This window comes from Manacus vitellinus, unplaced genomic scaffold, assembly GCF_001715985.3.
Source record: "Manacus vitellinus isolate BGI_N305 unplaced genomic scaffold, ASM171598v3 scaffold_22_pilon, whole genome shotgun sequence".
Taxonomy (NCBI): Eukaryota; Metazoa; Chordata; class Aves; order Passeriformes; family Pipridae; genus Manacus; species Manacus vitellinus.
In genome coordinates this window covers 1039133-1061736 of record NW_021939632.1, presented here as the reverse complement: position 1 = coordinate 1061736, position 22604 = coordinate 1039133, and the positions used below count along the sequence as shown (strand labels likewise).

The following is a 22604-nucleotide window of genomic DNA, read 5'->3' as shown; positions in this document are numbered from 1 at the left end:
CAGGAAATCAGTTTGCTATTTTGTTAAAAAAATACATTAAAAAATGCAATAAAAATAATTACCCTTATAATTAAAGATTCTTGTAAAATGCTTACAAAAATTCCATTACTGAAATAAATTTTCACTACTGTTCTAGTAAAGATGTAATCAGGTGATTCCTCCCTATTACTTTAATACTCTCCCAAGGAATTGTTATGATTTTGTCCATCAGCAAACTGTCTTGGTATATCTAGATTATCTATTTGGGGACAGATTTTCTAGTGGAATGTGTTGCAATACATTTGAAACTAAGAGATGTCCATTTAGATTAGAAGTAAGGAAGAGGTTTTTTACAGTGAAGGTTGTAAAACACCAGAACAGGTTGCCCTGAGGGGTAGTGACTGACCCATCCCTGGAAGGGTTCAGGATGAGGTTGGATGAGCAACCTGATGTCACTGAAGATGTCCCTGCTCATTGCAGGGGGGTTGTTCTAGATGTCTCTACCAACCCAAGCTATTCTACGATTCTATGATCATGCAGTGATAAAGATGGTGAACTGATGGCATTTTAAAAGTTAAAAAAAAAGTTCATATTTACTTTTTTCATTTATTTAATAAATTCTCTGACAAAGCATTGAGTTTTTTATCACTTCTTGAGGAGTGGGGAAGAGGAAGGCCATGGTCAGCTCTGAAGAAAAGCACAAGAAATCTTATAGACGCCCATCTCTCTTTTCTGATGTTATTTGTTCACTAAAGACTAACCAGATTAGATTAGAGACCAGTTCTTATTCCAGCACAAGCTTCAATCTTGTTAAAAAAAAAAAGGAAGAAAAAAAAAGAACTAAACAAAACACATTCCTGAAAAGGTATGTAACAAATCGTCTTTTTCTGCCACATCAAACCAGTTTCCCTGTGCTCAGCTCTGTGCACTTGGTAGCACTGTCAGAAAGTGGCTATTAACAGCTCCTCTGTATCAGTTCCCTATTTGCTAGAAAACCAAATGCTTTTCCTGAGCCTGAGCTCTTCACACTTGTCTAAACATTGACTAACACATAGTTAGACAACTCCCAAACAAGGAACTCCCTACATTCCTTTACATCTATGAAAGAACAAATGCTATTTTGAAAAATCTTATGATCAAATTAGTATATATAAGAGCACCACAGTGAGTTGTGGGTGCTGAAAAATCAAGTCCCCTTGAAAAATCAAGTTTTATGCAAGTATGTATTTTATCTATTCCACAAATAAAACATTATAAACAGATATTTAGCAGAGGCATCACAATTATTACAAATAACAAAAACTCCAAAACATTTTTTAAATTTAATTCAAAATGAATATCCATATATTCTAACTTAATTTAAGCTCAAATATTCTTTTTTGAATCTCTGTAATAGTTTTAAAATATATTTCATCATGCTACTGTACTGAAGTTCAGTACAAGGTACTAAAGGAACAAGCATTCAATGAATAGCTCCAGAGACATCAATGTACTCTGACTAAGACCATTTGAGAACTTTTACTATGAAGTGTTCTGTTGTTATTAAACAACAGGAAGAAGAGAATAAAGTGGATCCTAAGTCAATCTCCACAACCGCCCTTACAAAGAACTAAAAAACCTTCATCCAACACATTACCAGTGTAGGGAATTAGGGAATGTCATGGTTTTCAGCAAAAGGACTGGATTGTCTTCAACATGGTGTTCAGGAATTCTCACAAACCAGCCCAGAGTCAGGCTATTCATAGCACTGTTTTCTTACTCTCATCTCTGCAAAGATTTACTCTCTGACTCAAAAACCCTATCATTTAACTGTAATGTTATTTATCCCTACCTAATCCAAAAAAGTAGCAAGCAGTCAGAAAAATTAATGGAATTTATTGAATACTCCCACTTGTTCATTTCTATAATGAGTAACAAATAAAAGATACAGTTAAAATATATCTAGTGGTGAGGCAATCAATGGTTGTGTGCTGCAGTACTCAGGACAGACCCATCCTAAAAAATGTTTGTTTAAAATTATTAGAAGACTATTCTGAAGATGGTAGGGAGACTGAAAGCATTTAGTCCTGAAAGAGATATTGCCTGCCTCTATTTCCATACACTACACATCAAATGATGATAGTGGTAATGACAGTACCTGACCTAAGAAATTTGTTTATCTTCACTTTCAGCTCTTTTTCAATACTCTTTGCACTGAATTTAGCTAAGTAGTTAAAAATAAAATTTAACAGTATAACTTCTACTGGAATAATACAGTAGAACTCTTGTTATTATTTCCATTATAGTAAAATGCATGAGCTAATCAAGATCTTCAAAAACAGAGTTTTGAGACCAAATTGTTTTCAGCTAACAATTTATCAAAATAAGAGGTCACGAAATAGCTGGAGAAAGAGAGCAGAATATTTAAGCAGAGAGGAACATTTATGTAACACTTTATATGATCATTTCAAATTGCTAAAAAAAGACAGGACTAACTCGCTGGAACAGTGAGTCCTTGCCTCTAGGAGGACAAGGAACAACAGTGGGTATGAAAATGGAAAAAAGACAGAAATTCATAACTTACATAAATTTCATTACATGTGCAGTTACCCAGAAAGCAAAGCATTAACATCCACCTTTGAAGCATCTCATAACAGGAGCCTATTTCCATATCTCTATACATCTGGAATCCTTCAGGAATCAATGGAAATGCTGCAGATTATATAATATTAACTCTGCAATAGATTTCCATGAATGGAACATGACATCATAGTTTGGGAAATTAATAATGTAGTTTGGAGCTGTAATTGCTAATGTGGTTTTAATTGCTAATATGGCTTCTCTAAATTGCCCATAGAGGTGACAAAATATTGGAGTGCAAGCATTTTTATTCAAAATTAGAATCAACTGAAAACCTTATACTTATAAATTTTTTAATTAAAAGATTCCTTAGAATTTTAGATAGAATATATTTAAATACTTGTTTTTAAATGTTGAACTGTTCACTTCGGTAACACCACAATACAGCAGTTTTGCATGAATAAAATAGTGTGCAAAAGTAATATAAAATACATTATAATAACAGAGAAATGTCAAAATGAAATCATTATTATACTGAAGATAAGATTTAAAAATTTTAAAAAAAATTAAAAATCACATTATCCAAAATGTGAGAAAGCTAAAGTGAACTATTTGAACCTTTTTCACAAAGCTTATACAGAAAATGCTTCTTCATACAAAACTTGCAAGTGAAGACTAAAAATAGACAAAGAGAAATCATCAGAAAACTTTTCTGACAAAAATATTTGCAAACCATAATTGCCACTCTAATTCATATCAGCAGTACCTGGAAAGTTATCATCACCTGACAGCTGCTTAGTGACCTTTACAGATGAGCTGTCTCAGGTGAGATCCTGATAACAAATACATAATTATCTGAATCACCATTACAGAACTAACAGACTCAGTTTGGCAGAAAAGACTTAGGACATAACTCCAGGCCTAAGCAGAAAAAAAGCTGCCTTCTTATCCTAGAGATGGCTGCTCTAGGATAACTGTAACTTTTGAAACTAGTAAAGCTCATTCTCATGCAGTGCCAGTCTCACAATAAAATAGATTAGCTTACCTCCTCGATGTTTATTTTGCTATAAATTAAAATGAGAAGTCAAAAGTCCTGGGTTTTCATGGCCACATTTTTAAAGTTTAATGCTTTCATTCTGTAGATTTCTTCCTCCAGTGTCTTTTCCCTACAGTCCTGATGCACCTAAAATGAATAGATCCAAACTGCAACAGGATGCAGTTTAGATCAAAACCACATAACACTGGTGTCATCTCCTCCTGCTCAACACTAACAGTTATTGAGAGAATTTAACAGAACTGATGCACTGAGTAGACCCTTGAAAAAATCCAAAATACATTACCTCAGTATATATAGACAGATATATCCACTTTCCCAAACATACTAAAACCAAAAGTACTTTCTGCATCACACTGAAAGATGTAACAAACAAAACTGTTCAAGTACCAATCACATTTTCTTATGAAGAATAACTTTGGCCTGGTACCTGTTTCCAGCTGTCTGAACTGCCAACACGGGCAGAGTGTCTGCCAGAGGCAGAGGGTCTGTTCATACATTTAAGAAAAACAACATATGGCACAGAAAGCAAAACAGACCAGGGAAATGGATGAATGAGTGGCAAATATGAGTCAGTGTCTCTGAAATCTGCCACTTGAACAGGAAAAGAAAAATCAGAGAATGCACAACAGAATCAACTAAAGAGAGCAAACTAAAAAAGGACTAAAAGATAAATAAACTTATATATATGTCCATAGATATATGTAAGTTTAAAAATGCAATTTTTATGGATCCATTACGTAAACACTGGAGCTTTACAGAATGGTATAGAAAGAACTGGTTTTACTGCTTCTTATTTCAAGAAAAATACCAATGGACAAAAAATATAAGGATTAGAAATGTAAAACTTCAGCTTATAAAGATAACTACTTTAAGCACTGTACAACGTTCTAATCTGCCACAAAAATCAACTGAGTGTTTGTTAAAGAACTGCTCACTTAGACAAACAAGAAAACTGAAGATAATGAAAGGATTTGGTTTAGGCAAATGGAAAGAAGGCAGAATCAGCCAACCGTGCTGCTGCTGCACACAACTACAACTGCAGGTTTATGTCCTCCTGAAAAGCACTCCTTTGAAGAAAATCCAATTGCTGATGAACCAATTACAGCAATCTAAATGAGCTTGTAAGAGAACCATAAAACCAGCTGCAGGCATAAACAGCAGCTTCCAAAGAAAAAGTTAACAGGTTACTACAAATCCATCTCACAGGGAAAGGACTAGAGCTCCAGCTGGGCAATGGGTACACTTACTGGTGAGGAGCAGTGATGATATGTGGGGAAAACAGAACAAGGAGGCACAGGATGAAAATAATACTCTTCATGTAAACCTGCTGATGCACAACCACATACATCTCTGAAGTCTTTGCATATAACAGGAAACAGTGGCAGTCTGGAGGGAACTCACAAATCTGTTGTGTAGCACCCATCGTCTGTTACCATTTTAAAACACTTTATCAAATGTTCAGGTGTGCTCATGTAGCAAAAATATTTATCCTAGAGGGTTGCATCCTAAGAGTAATGATATAGCACATTCAGTTTAGAATTGTTCATTATATTAAGGACTGTTGTATTAGTCAAAAGTGTATCACTGAGAAAAGGTCTCTCTCTTCCATGAACGTCACTATGGTAACAGGAATAGTTAAACTTACTCCGTGCACTACACTCAGGAGACTTTTGCTTCAACAAACAGAAAGAACTAAGATTTATTAAGTGTCTGGTCCACTTTCCCAGGGGTTCACATACAGAATTACTGTACTTAACCCTTCAACATAAGGTTACTATCTAAAAATACTGCTTAGAAAACATAAACCATTCTGCTAACCTCTTTCAAATACACCTTATAGAACAGCACACAGCCTGTGTAAATGTTTTCTAAGTATATTGATGTCTTTGTTAAATTATTAATGCTTTGGGTTGTGGAATAAGTCAAAAATTAGTAGGCACATAAATTTGAAGAAGGACTGCAATGATCAACTGTGTTTTTGGCTAATGGTGGTAAAAGTTAGTTTGATCTCACACTATTTGGAATACTTGATTTCATTTTTTCCTTACATGCCAACTTTTGGATTTTGTCCCATACTCAAAGATTTCAACTAGCATGGAATCAGCTTCATCTCAATGAATACAGCTAGAAATTGTTACAAGCAGTAAAGACTCTTCAGGAAAATAAATTTCGGGTACTCTGTGGAAGAAGTATTACATTCCTAGTGAAAACAAAACAAAACAAAACAAAACAACAAAAAAACCCAAACAAAACAAACAAAACAAAAAACAAAACAAAACAAAATATCAGAAAACAAATGGCCAGGAAAGAAGCTTTTGCAATCAATAATGGTAATGCACGAGCAAAGACAACAGCTACAGAACACTGCAGAGGTCACGACTAATACATGATGTTGTATTTATGTACAAGGAATATTGGTGAAGGAAGGGAGATTTCCAAAGAGGTGTGCTAAGAAGTCATTTACAAAATACATCGGTGACACAAGTTAATGGTCCTGAATACACAGCACTATTTAATGCTTGTTAACAATCATTAACACTGGCACCAGTATCGATGCAGTAACAGGGATTAACATAGTTGATCTGAGCAGAAATTACCCAAGATCTACTTCTAGGCAAGCAACAAATGTGGTAGCTTAGAGACATCAATAATATGAGAGCAGAAAGAAGGATAATGCATGCAACAGATCCTAACAGTGTGGTTGAGCAAGGAAGATCATTTAAAACAGTCACTAAGTAAGATCATTTAAAACCCAGACTGCACAGAGTCTAGGGGGGAAAATTACAGAGGGGAAAACTCTATTCTGGCACAACCGGTGGAACAAAGAATTTTAGTGATCAGGACAAGACAACCTCCTGAGCAATAGGCTATACAAGTGCTCATCCTTGTGGGGGAGAATCAGAGGATGAAAGGAACAGTAATCCTCTGGCCTTCTGCCTACAGGGAAGAGCTCTGCTGCCACCCCAGTGAGCATCCCACAGCTGCAGAGCCACCACATCTAAACATGTGAGATCCATTCACATGAAGTTGAAGCACAAAAGCATTTCTGCTTTTTGGAAAAAAAATTAATATTTACATTGTGATAATGATTATTGATAAAAAGGCCACATTTTTTTCTGACAAATCCCTAAAGAAATGACATTAAATCTCCACTTCCATATAGAAAAAAGTAAAGGATTTTCCCCATCCTGGTTTTTAAGGGTGCATGTTACATTCACACTCAGCTGCAACCCAAATTATTTAATTCTTTCTTACTTGCAAGCCTATGTATAGTACTGCATAAAATAATTTGTTTCAGTTTCTATTTATATAACTCTCTTTATTCCTTTTATTTTACATGTATTCCTCACGTGCCACATTTAACAATAAATTTATTTTCTATTGAGCAATACAGAGAAAACCAAACCAAGGAACTACTACATCTGGACTTAAAATAAATTAAAAATTTCCACGACCAAAACGAACCACTCCCCAAAACTCAAACAAACAAGAAAATCAAAATTCTTCCTAAAGTAAGATTGGCCATTGCTTCATTGTCCCCCATGAAGGGATATCACAAGGCACATTGCACCTGGAACAAGGGTGGTACCTCCACAACCTTTGCCTGAATGACCAATTACCCATCTACAGCTAGCTCATAGGGAAGCATTCAGCATCAGCACAAATACAGCTCCAAACTCCTCCATTCAATTCCTTAATGAGAGAATTTAATCAATCAATCCATTTCACAACAGTACTGTTTAAATTCTTTTGCTTAAAAAGTTATTTTAACAAATCAGTGGAACGGTATCGATCAAAACTTTTATTCCCCTTTTTAGCAGTCTCTGAGAGAATAATCACCCAGCCTGGAGATGCTCTATGTATCTTTTCAAATTTTCTGGGACTTTACCAAAATGTTCTCTTCAGACTTGGCAAAAACTGTGTACTTCACACCAATTGGATGTGTACTTCACACCAATTCCTGGAGTTTTAGGAAAGAAGTGTTTTAGCTGAAACCCTCCAAAGACTGTAGTCCTACCCAGGATTTTTTTTACTTGCTCTTCTACATGCTGCTTTTCCATGCACGAGGAGTCAAAGTCCAACCACTCTCTGCTACTTTTCAAGAATATACTCTTCACGTGGAACCACAGGGAACAAAACAACTCCCTGGCCTGACTTCCAACTTCAGGCTCTGCATAGACAGATTCAGATAAATAATGAAAGCTCTATGGAGAGTTGGCAAGAGCACCACTGTACATACCTCTCTTCACTTCTGCCCAAGTCCCTGACAGAGCACTGATGCATCATATCACAGCAAATATCTGAGTGCCAAACACAGCCCCTGTTACACCAAAAATGCACTTGTACACAATCTCTGAATTCCAGCCTGGCCGCATCAGACTCTCATCTCATTTAAGGGACAGGGAAAAAAAAATATACGACTGCACTCTTAATTACCATGAATTACCAGAGTCATACCACTATATATAGATATGTAATCCTAATAGAGGTATTTAGCTGTTTATTGATTCAAACTCAGAAACAAATTTCTGGAGCAGAATCTGTCTTGTTTTATTGCTCAGTGATGGACTGATTTCTTGCACTTGATCCATATTCTCTGAAAACATTACAACACTCTCAGCTCTGCAAAATAAAGTCCATATTTGTCTCATGTACAGAAAAAGCTTCCTTTAAGAAGTGCTAAACATTTTAAACTGTAGTTTCCTGCACAAAGTTGGCACATGTGGTACTGTGGAATCTGTGTGCTGTGCTTCCCAAACCACTTCCATTTTTATCATCCACAATTTTAAACCATCTTCATGCCAGGTTTCCCAAAAACATTTTTTATTTGATTTTTCAGGACTGACAAGAGGCAACAGAGACTCAAGGAAAGCACCAGCTCAAGCAAAGGCCACTGTGTACACATTTCACTCCCCAGGTGATAAAAGCAGTGTAGAGCACAAGAAAGGTGCCGGGGACAACCACAAATAAAACTATGGGAAGCCACTCTCTCAACTGCTCTTTAAGGAAACCAAACATGTTATGAAAAGCAATAATACTTCTTCAACCAGGTAATATCTTTCCCTGCTAACTGTAATACACAGTCTACAAAATATTACAGTGAAGTGAGTGGTCAACATAAAGCAAAAGTGGTTTAATATTATAATTTCTCTTTTTTTATTATTTTTCAAAAAGAGAGACCCTATTAAACACAGTAAATGTTTGCAAAATAAATGTGAAGGGAGGAGAGGGATTTCCTCCCTACACCAGTCCCATGGTTTTCCTGATTTTCAAAAGGGGAACAAACCATCACCTATTCTCTTTTTTCCTCACTGATAAAACCAATGCATGAAAATAAATAAAGATGCTCACATCAGAACAAGTAAATATTACTCAGTAAATAAAAGCTTCTGCTGAGGTTAACACAGGAAATCTGGAAACAATATTAAAAAAAATTTTTTAAAGTAAATAAAGTAAATACAAGGCTTTAAGTTAAAATAAACCCAGACATCTATTGCCTTTATACTGTTCTCAAGGCATTGTGAAAATATTTCTGTCTTGAGATGGAGTGGTTCATTATCATATCCAAAGAAATACATTAAACTGTAAAAGGGGGAAGAAAAAAAAAGTGTTGAAGAGTCTTTCCCTTGAAAATACATGTGCATGAAAAATTATTTGCTTTCAAAATTAAGTTTAAACAAGGTATACCTGTTGAGATTTCTGGCACAACCTAGGATTTTATGCTGGACAAACTGATAAACCTCATTCTAAAACCAGGGTTTTGCAACACATGAAAGAGGTACAAACCTATGTTTCCTCCAGAAATCTCTCATCAAAATGCTGTGTTCATTCAGCCTGATTAGTTAAAGAAAGGGACTGTGTTTGCCAGGATGACACCAAGGGACAAACCTGCCCCAAACTATTTTGTCATTTTCTGTATCTTCTGCAGCAGGGGATGTGAGCACCAGTTGCCTCCCCTGCACCCGCAAGAAAGAAGGGACAAGGATGATAGGTGGAGAAAATGCAGTTTCTGCAGGAGTCTGGAAACCCTTCTTGAAACACAAATTCCCACCTCATCCAGTCTGGGTCCCTTCCCTTCCCACAGTCTTCCCTGCCCTACTACTTCTGACTCCCCATGACTTCCTTATTTTCTCTTTTCCTCCCAGACACAGAGAGGGCTGCTGCTGCTTGTTAGATGAGTCTGTTTTGAATACACTGGGTGGTCCTACAGGAGGAGGGAAGCTCTGGTATCATCTCTAACCCTCTCAAAGATCACTCTCTTCCCTGAAGCGATGCTGCAAGCCCTTCCCTCTATGCTGGCACCTGCCCACTTCTCAGTCCCCTCCAAAATCCATGCACCAGCATGTTCCCAGAACAGAGCTGTGGTGCTGCCCAGCCATGCACATTACCCTATGCTCTTCCCAGGACACAGTGTTAAAAGGGTTACTGAATAAAGGAACAGAGAGCTGCTCCAGAGGCAAGAAAGACAGAAAGAGAGAAATACTTATTTTATTATCTCACAATTTCAGCAAAGCCCCTTACAGAAGTTTTACCCTAAGCAGATACCAAAACCCCTCACGGCTCCATAAAGCACATATGCATGTGCTCAGGTGATTTATTGAGCTTTAGCATGAGACAAGATTCCAGGGCACAGCCTGCTGCAGGCCATCATTCAGACTTCAGGTCTTTCTCCAACACTTCTTTTTCAGATATATGAAAAATATCATTCTGCTGAGTATATACCCAACTATGTTGCAGTTTTGTGCTTAAACTTAAGTAAACCAAGCCTCTTTGCCATCTAATGTGAAGCTCTTATCTAGAGCAATGAGCTGTCAGGTCCAAGTACTTTCATAATTCACTGGCAGCATTTTAAATTCTCACTTCCTATTAGAAAACCTGAAGAACAATAATGCTAAAGGAAGATGTACTCTCATTTAACATCTTCAAAACTATGCAAAGCAACTGGAAAGCTTCCTGAAATCAAACACTCTTCCAGCTAACATGGGTTGGACTGAATGATGGTTGTGTATACACACCACCACGTCCTTTTAAATACAGTTGAAGTGATCAAATTTATATGTGAAAAAGTTTAGTAAACTACTAAGTTATCTCCAAGAAAAATAGTAGCCATCGCCCATATTATCTCTTTCCTTCGTTAATTCTTACAAAGAGAAAAATCCAAGTCAGGTTTGAAAAAAAAGTCTTTGAAATAAACCCAAAAAAAGGAGAAGAAAAGGAGAAAGAAAAAGGAAGCGAGGAAGAAATCTGAATGATATGTTCATATGTACACCTTCATATTATATAGAATGTGAATACATTTTGTCCCTTTTAAAACTAGTTCACAATGTTTCTTTTATTTTCTTTGGCAACAGCTGATTATTTTAGATAAAGACCAACATTTCCTCTCCAGCTTTAAACATTTGCATAATTATTAACTTTGGTGGGAAGCACATAAAATTGAGGACTTCGTTTCAAGCATAAAAATGAAATGAACTGAAAAAACTTCTGCATGTACGAGTTTTTCTTATTAAAGAGTAGTTTAGAAATAACTTCATGGGGATCGATTTGTAGTAGAGGAGCAGGAAGTAGAAAGAAGAAATAACATGCTTGGAAGATAAAGCCAAAGATCAGTACATAAAGTTTCATTAAAGAGCAGCAGCTAAATACCAGGCCTTACCTAAGAACATCCAGCACTTGAAATCCTTAAACCTTGCTTTTCATTTTTTGATGAAACACACTCTAGACCCTGAAGAAGCTGCTTACAGTAGCAGCACTTTTTCAGTCTCTATTCTTATCTCTTCCCAGGAGGTGAAGATGATAAAAATTTCAGATAGATGCAAATTATCCTATTTCAAGAGGAGTAAGAAGTAGTAGTAAGTAGCTATTTATTTTCTGCTAAAATCATCCTGTGCAGAGTTCACTTACCCAGTCAATATCCAAAGAAAGTGCCAAATGCTCCCCTTCAGCTCCACAGTAATGAATCTGAATATTAAGTTATATATTTCATTCTCCATGCATATATTGCCATCACTGCAAGGCCACCATGCCAGGAAAGAAAATAGAATCTTATCCTAAGTCTTAAAAATAAAACTAGAAGGAGGAAGAAGAAATGCTGCTTTGCAAGACTATTCCTTGTTTTGTTTATTATCCAAGATATTGATTTCATTAACCATACTGAATCCTTACCAAAAAAAAAAAAAAAACCTAACCAAACAAACAAAAAAACAGAAAAAAAGCATAGTTTTTTCTGTGTTTATCAGAAACACTAAACATTTAATAAATCCTTAATCATCCCCACTTTTTCTTTAATTCTTATACACACACATACTCTAATAATCCAAATATTAATTCTTTCCCTTTTTTGCACTATTGTACTTCATTGTTTCTTTGGCAAATAAACACAGGAAAATACCTAACTGCAAGCTTAGAAGTTGACATAGTGACTCAGTAAAACACCACTGAAGAAAGATTGGATATTAGTACAGCTGTACTGTTAATAACACAGGGCCTTTTTTTATTAAATAGTATTTCTAATATTATTTTGAAGTGATGTAAAAGTTCATAGCTGTACAATCTCACACCTTTTAGACTAGATTGCTTACGACCTCCATTTTTTGCATGATACTAATAAAATTATATTCCACTGTATGAGTTTCTTAAGATGGTTTTGAAGTCAAGAAAAAAACCCTGCATCCAAGGAAGGGTTAAGCATCAAATTCTACATTTCTTTTTACCACATCCAGAAAACTCATGAAAGAAGCTTTCATCTTAGCACAGGCTGTAGAACCGAGTTAAAAAAATACAATAAACTACATGTTTTATAGCATCAACAATATTTAATATAACTCCATCCATAACCTTTTAGTTTTATTGTCCTGGAATTTGAAATTAGTACTACATGCATAGAGTTTTATGCACATGTTATGAACAACTACTAGTGTTCTTAGGAGAGTAATCTCGTGGAGGTTTTGGGTAACAAGAGTAATGGATAGAACTGGCATAAGGATCTTCTTCCAACTGTATTTTCACTGGAGTAACTGAGGGAAGAGAGTGGCAGGAAACTAAACTGAACATCCCCTCTCCTATCTCTTAACTACTGGATAACAAATAATATCAGAGCAGGCCCTGGAAAAAAAAGGATTGACCATAAAGATCAGTTCTAGTTATAGCTGAATGCCAAAGTCGATTAATATAATTGAAGAATTATTTCCCATGTAAAGTTATTCTGAATTTACATACAAAGTCACCAGATTTCCACACTCCTGCCTTCCACAGAGCACTCCTTAACAATACTCTATTTTGCACAAAGCCTGTTGTCATTCCTTTGATTATAACACCTGGAGTAAGTAATACAAAGACCCAACTATAATGACACAAATCAGATGGTTGTTATTGTGTTACTTGTGCATTTCTTTTAAACAGAAAGAATTTGAACAACCCACATGCTCAAGAGCAATGGAGGTCAATGAGTTGAAAAAAAAGTTTGAATTTGTTTACTTTTTTACATTAAAACTCCTTAATTTGGGGGGAATCTGCATACCATTTATAAATAATTTAATAAATTAGAACACTACATGCAATTCGTAGACATCAGAAAATTACTATGAGCTGTACAAGTATATTGAAATATTCAAGAATCTATTCTAGACATGTAGAGAACAGGCTCTCAGATCCAAAAGTTCAGATATTAATAGATTTTATCTTCTTGTGAATACATAAACAAGATCCAATTCTTAAAAAATTCTTCCTCACTGTTTCCAACTGAGTCAGGAGCATAAACAGATAATTTCAGTGAGTTTCTACTAGACAGAGTTTTAAAATTAGAAAGCCACTTCAAAAATTAATGAAACAGACATGATTCAGAACTAAAAGGAAAACTGGGACACTGGCCAACTTCAAGAGAGTTTGAAATTTTAACAGATTCTTTCTCAGTGTCTGGATAACAATAGCAGCCAATACTTGAAATTATTACCTACTTTCAAATTACGTGAGAGTTTATACACTTACCGTTAATCCATTTGGCTTCTGGATTATGAACTATGAAGTCTTTTCTGAAGAGATCTTCCAAGGATAACCTGGTTTCTGATGAATTTGCAAGTTCATCTAAAGCAAACATAACATCATTTTAGATAGTTATTAAAAATTATACATTGTGTTGTTTGCAAAACACTGTAATTATAGAACAAGTAATCCTGTCAAAATCGATAACGATACTGTGCTTTTTATTTTTTCCCCCCCCAACAAGAAAAAGTATCACATTTCTTCAGTAAAGCTTCAGAAAACAAAGCATTGGTACCTTTTGGACAGGACAACCACAGACTGTAGTGCCTGGCTATTTATTATATGGGGATGGTAGTGGCAAAGTTCTTTCTTACCACAGACCCCCAGTGCAAGCAAAGTCTGATTACAAACCAATACAAAAATTTCCTGAGAATTAAAGGATGTTGGACATATTGATCACCTTATACTGACAGAAACTAAGTAAAAAACTCCTGTAAGTAAATTTGGAACCAATTTCACCTATTCTACAAATTAAAATGAAAAAAAAAATTCTACATGCACATTTTATAGCCTGGGCTTGCCAGTGACAAGAACAGTATAACATTTGGCTAACAGCCTTGTGTTTTTCCCAAACATGACAGAACCCAGGAATATCATGTTTCTGAACATTAGCCAACATTGACTTTCAAAACCAAAAATAAATTGCCTGCATCTAAAACCATCCCCATGCTTAAGGAAAAAAAAAAGCTCTGCTAAATTCAGCTTTCTTTGTGCTGTAGACCAAATAAATAAGTAGCAAAGATTCACTGTCACAATAACATGTGAAATCAGAAATACTAATAAAGCAAAAAGCGTTAGCGCCAAAACACAAACTCACAAAGTTTCCATGAATAATCACATAATGAAGAGCAGCTATGCACTTCACCTGACTTCTTCAGGTTATTTAGGACAGCAGCTGCCAAAAGCTGTTCCATTTGTTGCCTGTGCCCTAGCAAAAATACGCACCTATGAACTTCCTACACAACCAACTAGTTCAATGCCCAGGCAGTTTTTTTTATAATTGTATCGTTATTGGCCAGGTTACCATAAATTACTGCAGTTATTTCTCCACTCTGTGAGCTTTTCCCTTGCATCCTTCCTTCCATTCACCTTCTCTATGTGAGGAACTTTTTGTTAGTCAGATTTTGTCCTTCCTGATATTAAGCAGTTCTCTGATGGGAGACCCATAGAAAAAGAGTATCTAGAATCACAGCAGTCAAGTAGCAATCTTGTTATCTTTCTGTCAACCCAATATGTTACCAGCACTTCTTTAACAAAGAAATGTCCTTTGTAAAGGTCATATCCTGAAAAACATTTTGGATGAAAACATGATCCTTCACAGAGAACAAAGTCAATCATAGTTTCATTATTGGTCTTTATTCAGCCAAATTTCTCAGCTGAAAAGAAGCTCAGCTGAAAGCTTACTGGAATCAACAGCAATAAGATATTTTTGCCTTTAAACATCAGTACTGCCTGCTGAAGCCACTTTAGCTGGTATTAATAAGGTGCATCCTTGCTGTATTGAAGAGAAACTGCTTTTTAATGCACATCATAAATTTACAATAGACACAAGCCACCACAGCTGCTCATGCCACGGCACTGCTGCATTTTCATGGTCCCAGATCGCAGCAGGGACTCTGTAAACACCATAATCAACTCTTCTTGTACTTGGTGTCTTATAAGGCTAAGCATGCAGAGTTGTTCAAATCCTCCCTCATAAGACAAATATTGTAATCCTTAAATAAGCTTTTTGCCCTCTTCCTACCTTCAAAGGATCAAAATACCCTGTTAGTTTTTTTTTATTATATTCTACAAGTCCAGCATGGGACACAATATTCCGCCCGCAGTCTTACTAGAGCTTTACAGCAGAGTAACATTATCTCTCTTGATTTATACCTAATCCCTCTGTTTACACATCACGGGACTTGTTAGCTCTTGCTCCTGCCACACACTGAGTTTTTATCTTCAAAGTAAGCACATGTTGTTATATATGTTTTGCTCAGCTCTACAAATACATTCCATGTCCTCAAAATACTACTTCTAACTTAACAGCATCAAATATTGGGCTCTTCATATGCCCATTTTCCCCTTTCTCCATAACCTTGCTGACTGCCTACCCGCAACAAGCTGTTTTCTATCACCTATTTCGATGCAACACACTCTGATCCTGATGCTGTTTATGATTCTAAATGAACTTCCCTTCTAACCTTTCCTGAGTCTGTTCCTACCTATTGTGACCCCTTGTATCCTGCCAGTTTGTCAACTAGCAATCAAGCTGACACAAGCTGTTAGGTTGCCAAAAAATTGTCTTACCCAAGACAGAACTTTTTTTAACTGCTTTAATAAAAATCACTAAAACAATATATCAGCTGTGTACAGAAAGTCTATCAGAGAAGAAAGGAACACCAGTTCTGCTCTCTGCACTCTGATTCACATGCCTGCAAAGAAAACATGATATAAATTGGATTTTAAAGTAAGTTTTTAAATTACTATTAGCATTTCTAAACTGGCATCTTTGTGAAACTTTACTTGGATGTTTGAAAAGTAACTCTTCTCCTAATGCTAAGTCTTTAAAATAGACCCCTGTTTGAAATCCTTGGCACTAACTTTCCACTCTATCAATATCTCAGAGGCTCAGTTTATCTACAGCATGATGAATTATACATCACATGAACACTCAAAACACTATACTGGGTTAAATTTTCTCGAGCACATACATTTAGTATGTACTTCACAATGTTTATACTCACAGGTAGGGAAGAAGAGAAGGGGGATCACCCTCTATGTCAGTGACCAGCTGGAATGCACAGAGCTCCTCCTGGGCATGGATGAGTAGCCAACCCAGAGCTGATGGGTCAGAATTAAAGAGAGGGCAAGGATATGTGACATTATAAAGGGAGTCTGCTACAGGCCACCTGGCAAGGAAGACAAAGTGGATGAGACCCTCCAAAGACTAACAGGGTTGTCCTCACATGCACAAGCCCTGGTCTTCATGGGGGACTTCAACCACACCAGCATCTGTTGGGGGGGCAGCACAGCAGGGCATAACCAATCCAGGAGGTTCCTGGTTGATGGTAACTTCCTTCTCCAAGTGATATGGATACAGACCTGTTGGAGCAGGCCCAGAGGAGGCCACAAAGATGCTCAGAGGGCTGGAGCACCCCTCCTATGAAAACAGGCTGAGAGTTGGAGTTGTTCAATCTGGAGAAGAGAAGGCTCTGGGGACACCTCAGAGCACCTTCCAGTACCTTTTCCAGTACCCTTTAGGGGTTCCAAGAGAGCCGGAGAGGAACTTTGAACGAGGGCCTGGAGTGACAGGACAAGGGGGAATGGCTTTAAACTGAAAGAGGGCAGGCTTAGATTAGATATTAAGATGAAATTCTTCAGTGTGAGGGTGTTGAGGCACTGGGACAGTCTGCCTAGAGAAGCTGTGGATGCCCCATCCCTGGAAGTGTTCAAGGCCAGGTTTGATGGGGGTTTGAGCAACCTGGTCTAGTGGAAAGTGGCCCTGCCCATGGCAGGGGGTTCAAACAAGATGATATTTAAGGTCTCTTTCAATCCAAACTATTCTTTGATTCTAGGATGTACTTGTGGGTTTTTTTTTAAAAAGACTGCCTTTCACTTCGTATTTATTACATTACAAAATAGCCTACTATCTCTTTTTCATTTCTGTTGTAAATTTTATTGAATTATTCCTTGAAGGAGTTATATTTCCAATGTCCTCACACAATTTGTCACAGATTTCTATTTCATTCTGAAATTATATATATATTTATGTATATAATGATACAGATTATAGAAGATAAAAACAAAACCAAATGTTAAAAACTAAAAGGCTACATTTTAACTGTACATCCAACTAAATATAGTTCAATGACTGATGTGTATTAATTCCAAATGACAAACCTATTTGTGCTTACCAAACTAGAAGACTGCAAAAGTAGAAATTAATAGCCTTGTTACTTCTCATGAGTTTATAGGATATTATTTCTGCAGGCTAAAAGTAGTCTACAGATCTCATAAAATTTACCTTCTAACTTAGCAAATAAAACTAATAATTATGTTGTGCAGTATACCATTAACTGAAGCTCCCTATTGACTTTTCTGTGGAAAAAATGTTTTCATGTTAGAAATTAGGATAAAGGCTTCATGTTAAATGCCATGGAAAAACACCACTACTAAACTGTATGCAAGCTAACAGATATATTGATAACTGGGAATTAGGATAGTTCATATTGTGTTTGCATGACAAAGGAAAAAAAACTTGCCTTAAAGTAGTCAGATATGAAAAGCTGACTTGCCAGTGTACAGTAGTTACAGGAAGTCTATACAGCATTGACCAGAAACCTGAATCTTCTGGTAATGATTCTCCATATCACAAAAAAAAAAATGTTTAGTTTGTTTTCTATTAATTTAAGAGCATTATGAGAGATGGTATCGAGGGGTCGATCCTAACCCTGTTCTAAACAGTTTTTCTCTCGTATATAACCCAGATGGATTCTCTTCTCTTCTCAAAATCTTTCAAAAAGAGCATTTCCTGCCAGTTTGGCTGGCCTAAATGTTCTCTAAAGGAATTTTTCTTTAAAGCTGTCCTTTTTTTTTCATCATGTGACAGCAAAGCAAACACTGAGTGTTCTCTGAGTCTGTGATTAGAGGTACATGCCAGTTTGCTCAACAGTAAGTACATCTATCAGCAGGCATGGTTTAAATGCCAATATCAATATCTCAGTAAAGGAGTCCTGAGTAAAGCATTTGAGTCTGCCACATCTTCAGAAATTGTAAGTTAACATGAAGGTAGAACTACTGTCAGTCCCTAAATGAAAACACAGCCTTAAGTGTTGTGGCAAAACACCCATACAAGGGTAGTAATGTCTGCACAACCCTTAGATCATTCTCAGGTGATTTTTCATATAAAAGATTTTAAGTGCTAATCCTTCCAGTTGAGCATTTCTCACTTTTGAAATACAGATCAACAGTGATCAATCAGATAGGTCTTCACATAATTCCTGCAATAGGGAACACACTGTCATGATGTAAAGCAAAAAAAAAAAACAAAAAAAAATGTTGATTTAAAGGTAGGAGTGATTTAAAGGAACTGATCTCTAAAAATTTACCTATCAATATTTCAGTATGTGCAGGTATGTGACGAAACTCTGAAAACATGAAATAGAATACAAGCAGAAAAAGGATACTTGTGTTATATTTATACTGACATATAAACTAAATGATGGCATCTCATAAACAGCTATTTCTGTTTATGCACCGGCCACTAATTCCCAATATAAAGATATATCTATAAGATTATTCCCAAGGCATTTTCTTTTGTTTTGTCTTAAATACTTCTCAAGTAATCAACTCCAAATATTACATAAAAATAACTAGATTCATAATTAAGTTGCCCCAGAGGACAAACAGGTTCCTACTCTGAAACTCCCAAGTTTTTCCACACTCCAGTTCCTTGCTTTAACAACAGTAACCTCATTCTTTTGTATCTTCATGCACTTCCTTTAGCCTAGTACTTATTTAATTTTGAAGAAAACTAGCAGGGATATTTGCCTTCTACTCCCAAGTACAGAGCAGTGTAGCAATTTCTACTTGATGGGTGCAATGGGGTTTATTTAATGCACCCCTTATTCCACAGAGATTCACTTGTTGAGCCCCAACAAGTGGTTATTGGACTGGGAGTTCATTCAGATTCTGCCACTGATGTCTTACATCACTGAATGGTTTGGACTTCCATTTTTCCATATCTTTGTTGAGAACACTAAGATATTTATAAAGATTCCGAGTATTATTATAGATTAAAAGCAAGATAAAAGGTACCAAAATATTACTAATACTGTCGGTACAATTTACTAAAACCACAACCATAATTACAACACAGATGCTTCAGACTTGAACAGAAGCTATAAATAGGTCAAAATACATCTCTTATTTCAACATAGTTCCTGCTTCCTGTTGTATATTCAAGTTATATTTCATGTAATAAAAAAATACTAAAAAAAAAAAAATCAACAACAACAAAAAAGCAAGAATTTTCTTTTAGTTTTCGTACCAATTCCATATTTACTGGAAGCTAGAGCCTCTTTGAAGCCTTTTGCTTAAAAAACTTACACTTTCTTTTAAAAACTTGCTATCCCATATGGAAGCATTGATGTCTCTACTAAAAAAAGGCAGGAAAGCTGTTGCTCAAAGTTTGAGAGAACTGCAATGACAGCTGTGAGTGTACACAGACATAAGAGCTTCTTATATTGTGGACAAAACAATGTATAAATAACTGTAGGCAAAAGAGACATTGCTGTTGTATTTGGCATATCAGTAAACACACTTTTGCCTCAAAAAAAATACAAATGAAACAATCAGGCTTCTGAGTAACAACGATCTGAAATGATTATCATCTCCATAAAAAGAAGCAGTACGATGTACAGTGTTTAGGGGAATTTACATGAAATCTAAAAAGCACCCATCCATACAGGCAGAACTAAATAGGGAAAGAACTCTCTGATGCTCAAAATGGTATTAGAAATAATAAGCAATTCACTCTGAAGTATCCCAAGGTAACACAGGACATAATTCCCCCTATTTCACTGAAGATCTAAATTCAGACCTATTATATTTTATGAGAAGAATTTGCTAACCCAAGTATTTATGTAACAGATTAGTGGCACCTTAGAACTGAGCACCTCCCAATAGCCAGATGTGTAATGGGCTCCAACTTTCTCCTCTCCTCAAATGCAAACACCCCAAAGTGATCTTACATATATTCATGACAAAATAGCTTCAGCTATAGTGCTTAGTACCTGCCAGCAGACCAGTAGAGTATCAAAACATTTTCTTCAAAAAATATATTAATTAAAAATGAAAGTGAAGGGGGAACAGCACTGATTAGGGTCAAAACAGGGAAAGTAGCTGTCCTACAGTGTGCCTCCAAATCTTTCTTTGGTAAACATTTCCAACCTGCAATAAAGCCCAGTTTTACGGACCTAGATCATTCTGGGGAAAAGGTTTTTATTTATATCAAGCTTTACAGTCTCTATGGGATATCTTAGAGCATCTGAGCTGACAGAACTAGTTTTCACTCGCATGGCTTGAAATGAAATGTAGGTCCCAGCTTATGCAAGTTTACAAGCAAGCTCTCTGGATTTTGAAACAGCCTTGGAGGTGTTGCAATTCGCTGAGCATTTTTAACATATTTTAAAAAAAAGGTTAACATTTCCCTAGGTTGTTTATTCTTTTTCCACGAGTGCCTTCGAAGACTTCAGTTTATGTTTTTTTACATCATTAATAATTCTCTATAGGTATAAGAGCCACAACTGATCTTTATTATTGTAGATTCCAGCATAACATTTGATTTTTTGCAAGTCTTCCAAAAAAGCTACCTCTCCTTGAAGCAGAAAACAGTCTTCTGTCTTAAAGTGTACCAGGAGACACTACCATTTGCTCTCAAAATCTCTTTTCTGTTATTCCCTGAAGAAACTCCTATACACTGAGACTACAGCAGAACAACTTCGCTTTTATTTTTCTCAAGTGTTCAACATGGAAATAGGTAGTCACTTTGGACAGCACCAGGCATATGTAGCAGATATTTACACAAAACAGAAGTAGTAGAATAGTCCATAGTATTCCTACGTACTGTCTCTAGCTGTGTCATTCCCTCTAACAAGCAAAGTTTTTTGATCCTTTTGCATTCAGTCTCATCACCTTCCTTTCAAGCAGTAGTGGTCTACTGCTGTACTTGCTCATGGACAGACACAGCCAGCATCCCTTGATGATTTCATCCAGTGACCAAATAGTCTGGAACCATTATTTAACTAAAAAGTACTTTAATAACCCTTTGGTTTACACAATTGGGGCACTTCAATAGCAGAACATATGCAGAACAATATTTACCTTCTAGGCATGCCAAGCAAATCAGGTACTTTATGCCGTAACTTTAAAATTGACAAAAGAATTCAAAGATATTTTTTCTTTAAAACTTGTGCAGAGTTTCCTTCTCAGGTTCTATGATATAGTTAAATAGTTGTTGATTCAGTGGTAAAAAGAAAGTCTTTGGAAAAATAACTCAAATCATATTAGAACAAAAAAAAAAGGCATAATTATTTTACAGGTCTAACTGCTCTTTTAGTCTAATACTTGTGCTCTCCCTTTTTTTTCTGTGACTGAACATTAATTTACCCTATTTGTTTTTGAGAGAAAGAAAAGGGAAGGAGCCTGTGCATGTACATATGAAAGATGCATGTTCTGATCAGTGAGAAGTTTCATTCTGGGAATTTGTTTCTAATGACATGCAGCTTTCTCTTAGCTCATCTGTGAATCTGAAACTACAGCCCAAGTGACAAAATCTTAAAGTCAGCTCACATCTTTTGGAGCTAATGAGGATTGCTTGTAGCCATCCCAAGGCTGACACAACCCTAAGGACCTATTGCCAAACCCAAGTGCTTCTGCTCCACAAGGCCTCCAGTAACTGTTGAGTCCCTACAGGCACAAAATTTGTAGTAGCCACAAGTTAAAAATGCTCAAGGGCAAGAGATACTTTAACAATTATATGTCACTTTTCATGACTGCATTATGAATCATACACCTTTAATAAGATAAAATAAAGAAGTAGGTTACCTGGGGTTAAAAGAATGACTGACATAGTGATGAGTGAACAAACAACTAGAATCACCAGGAGCGCAATAGCAATTCCCTTCCAGTTCCTCTGCGGAGGGCTGTTACTTCCAAGTTCCTACAGGAATGGAAAAAAATAAAATAAAAGGAAAAGACCATGTTTCACAATCATACATTTCTAGAACTATTAGTGATAGGAAAATTGCTCAGTGCATACTCATAATCACAGCACAGGAGGTGCTCATGATCCCTCCCTGGTCCACAGTACACAGAGTCATCCAAAGGTGTGTAACTCTTACGCTTTTTAATAGATCCCTCTCTTTTTTTTTAATATATAAATATGTAATTTTATACCCCTAAGAGAAAATCAAATCATCTG

General features: G+C 36.2%; 1 protein-coding gene across 1 annotated transcript in view; it reads right to left on the bottom strand.

Moving 5' to 3' along the window:
• The window catches only part of DPP10 (dipeptidyl peptidase like 10), a 213218-nt gene extending 190879 nt beyond the window's left edge, over positions 1-22339 (bottom strand). Inside the window, exons 1-2 of the mRNA XM_008922956.2 lie at positions 22229-22339; positions 13583-13678 (exon numbers count right to left, since the gene is read on the bottom strand). Coding sequence (XP_008921204.1) covers positions 13583-13678; positions 22229-22253 — 121 coding nt within the window. The 5' untranslated portion in view covers positions 22254-22339. The remainder of the gene's footprint in view (positions 1-13582; positions 13679-22228) is intronic.
• Between the last annotated feature and the right edge of the window lie 265 nt (positions 22340-22604).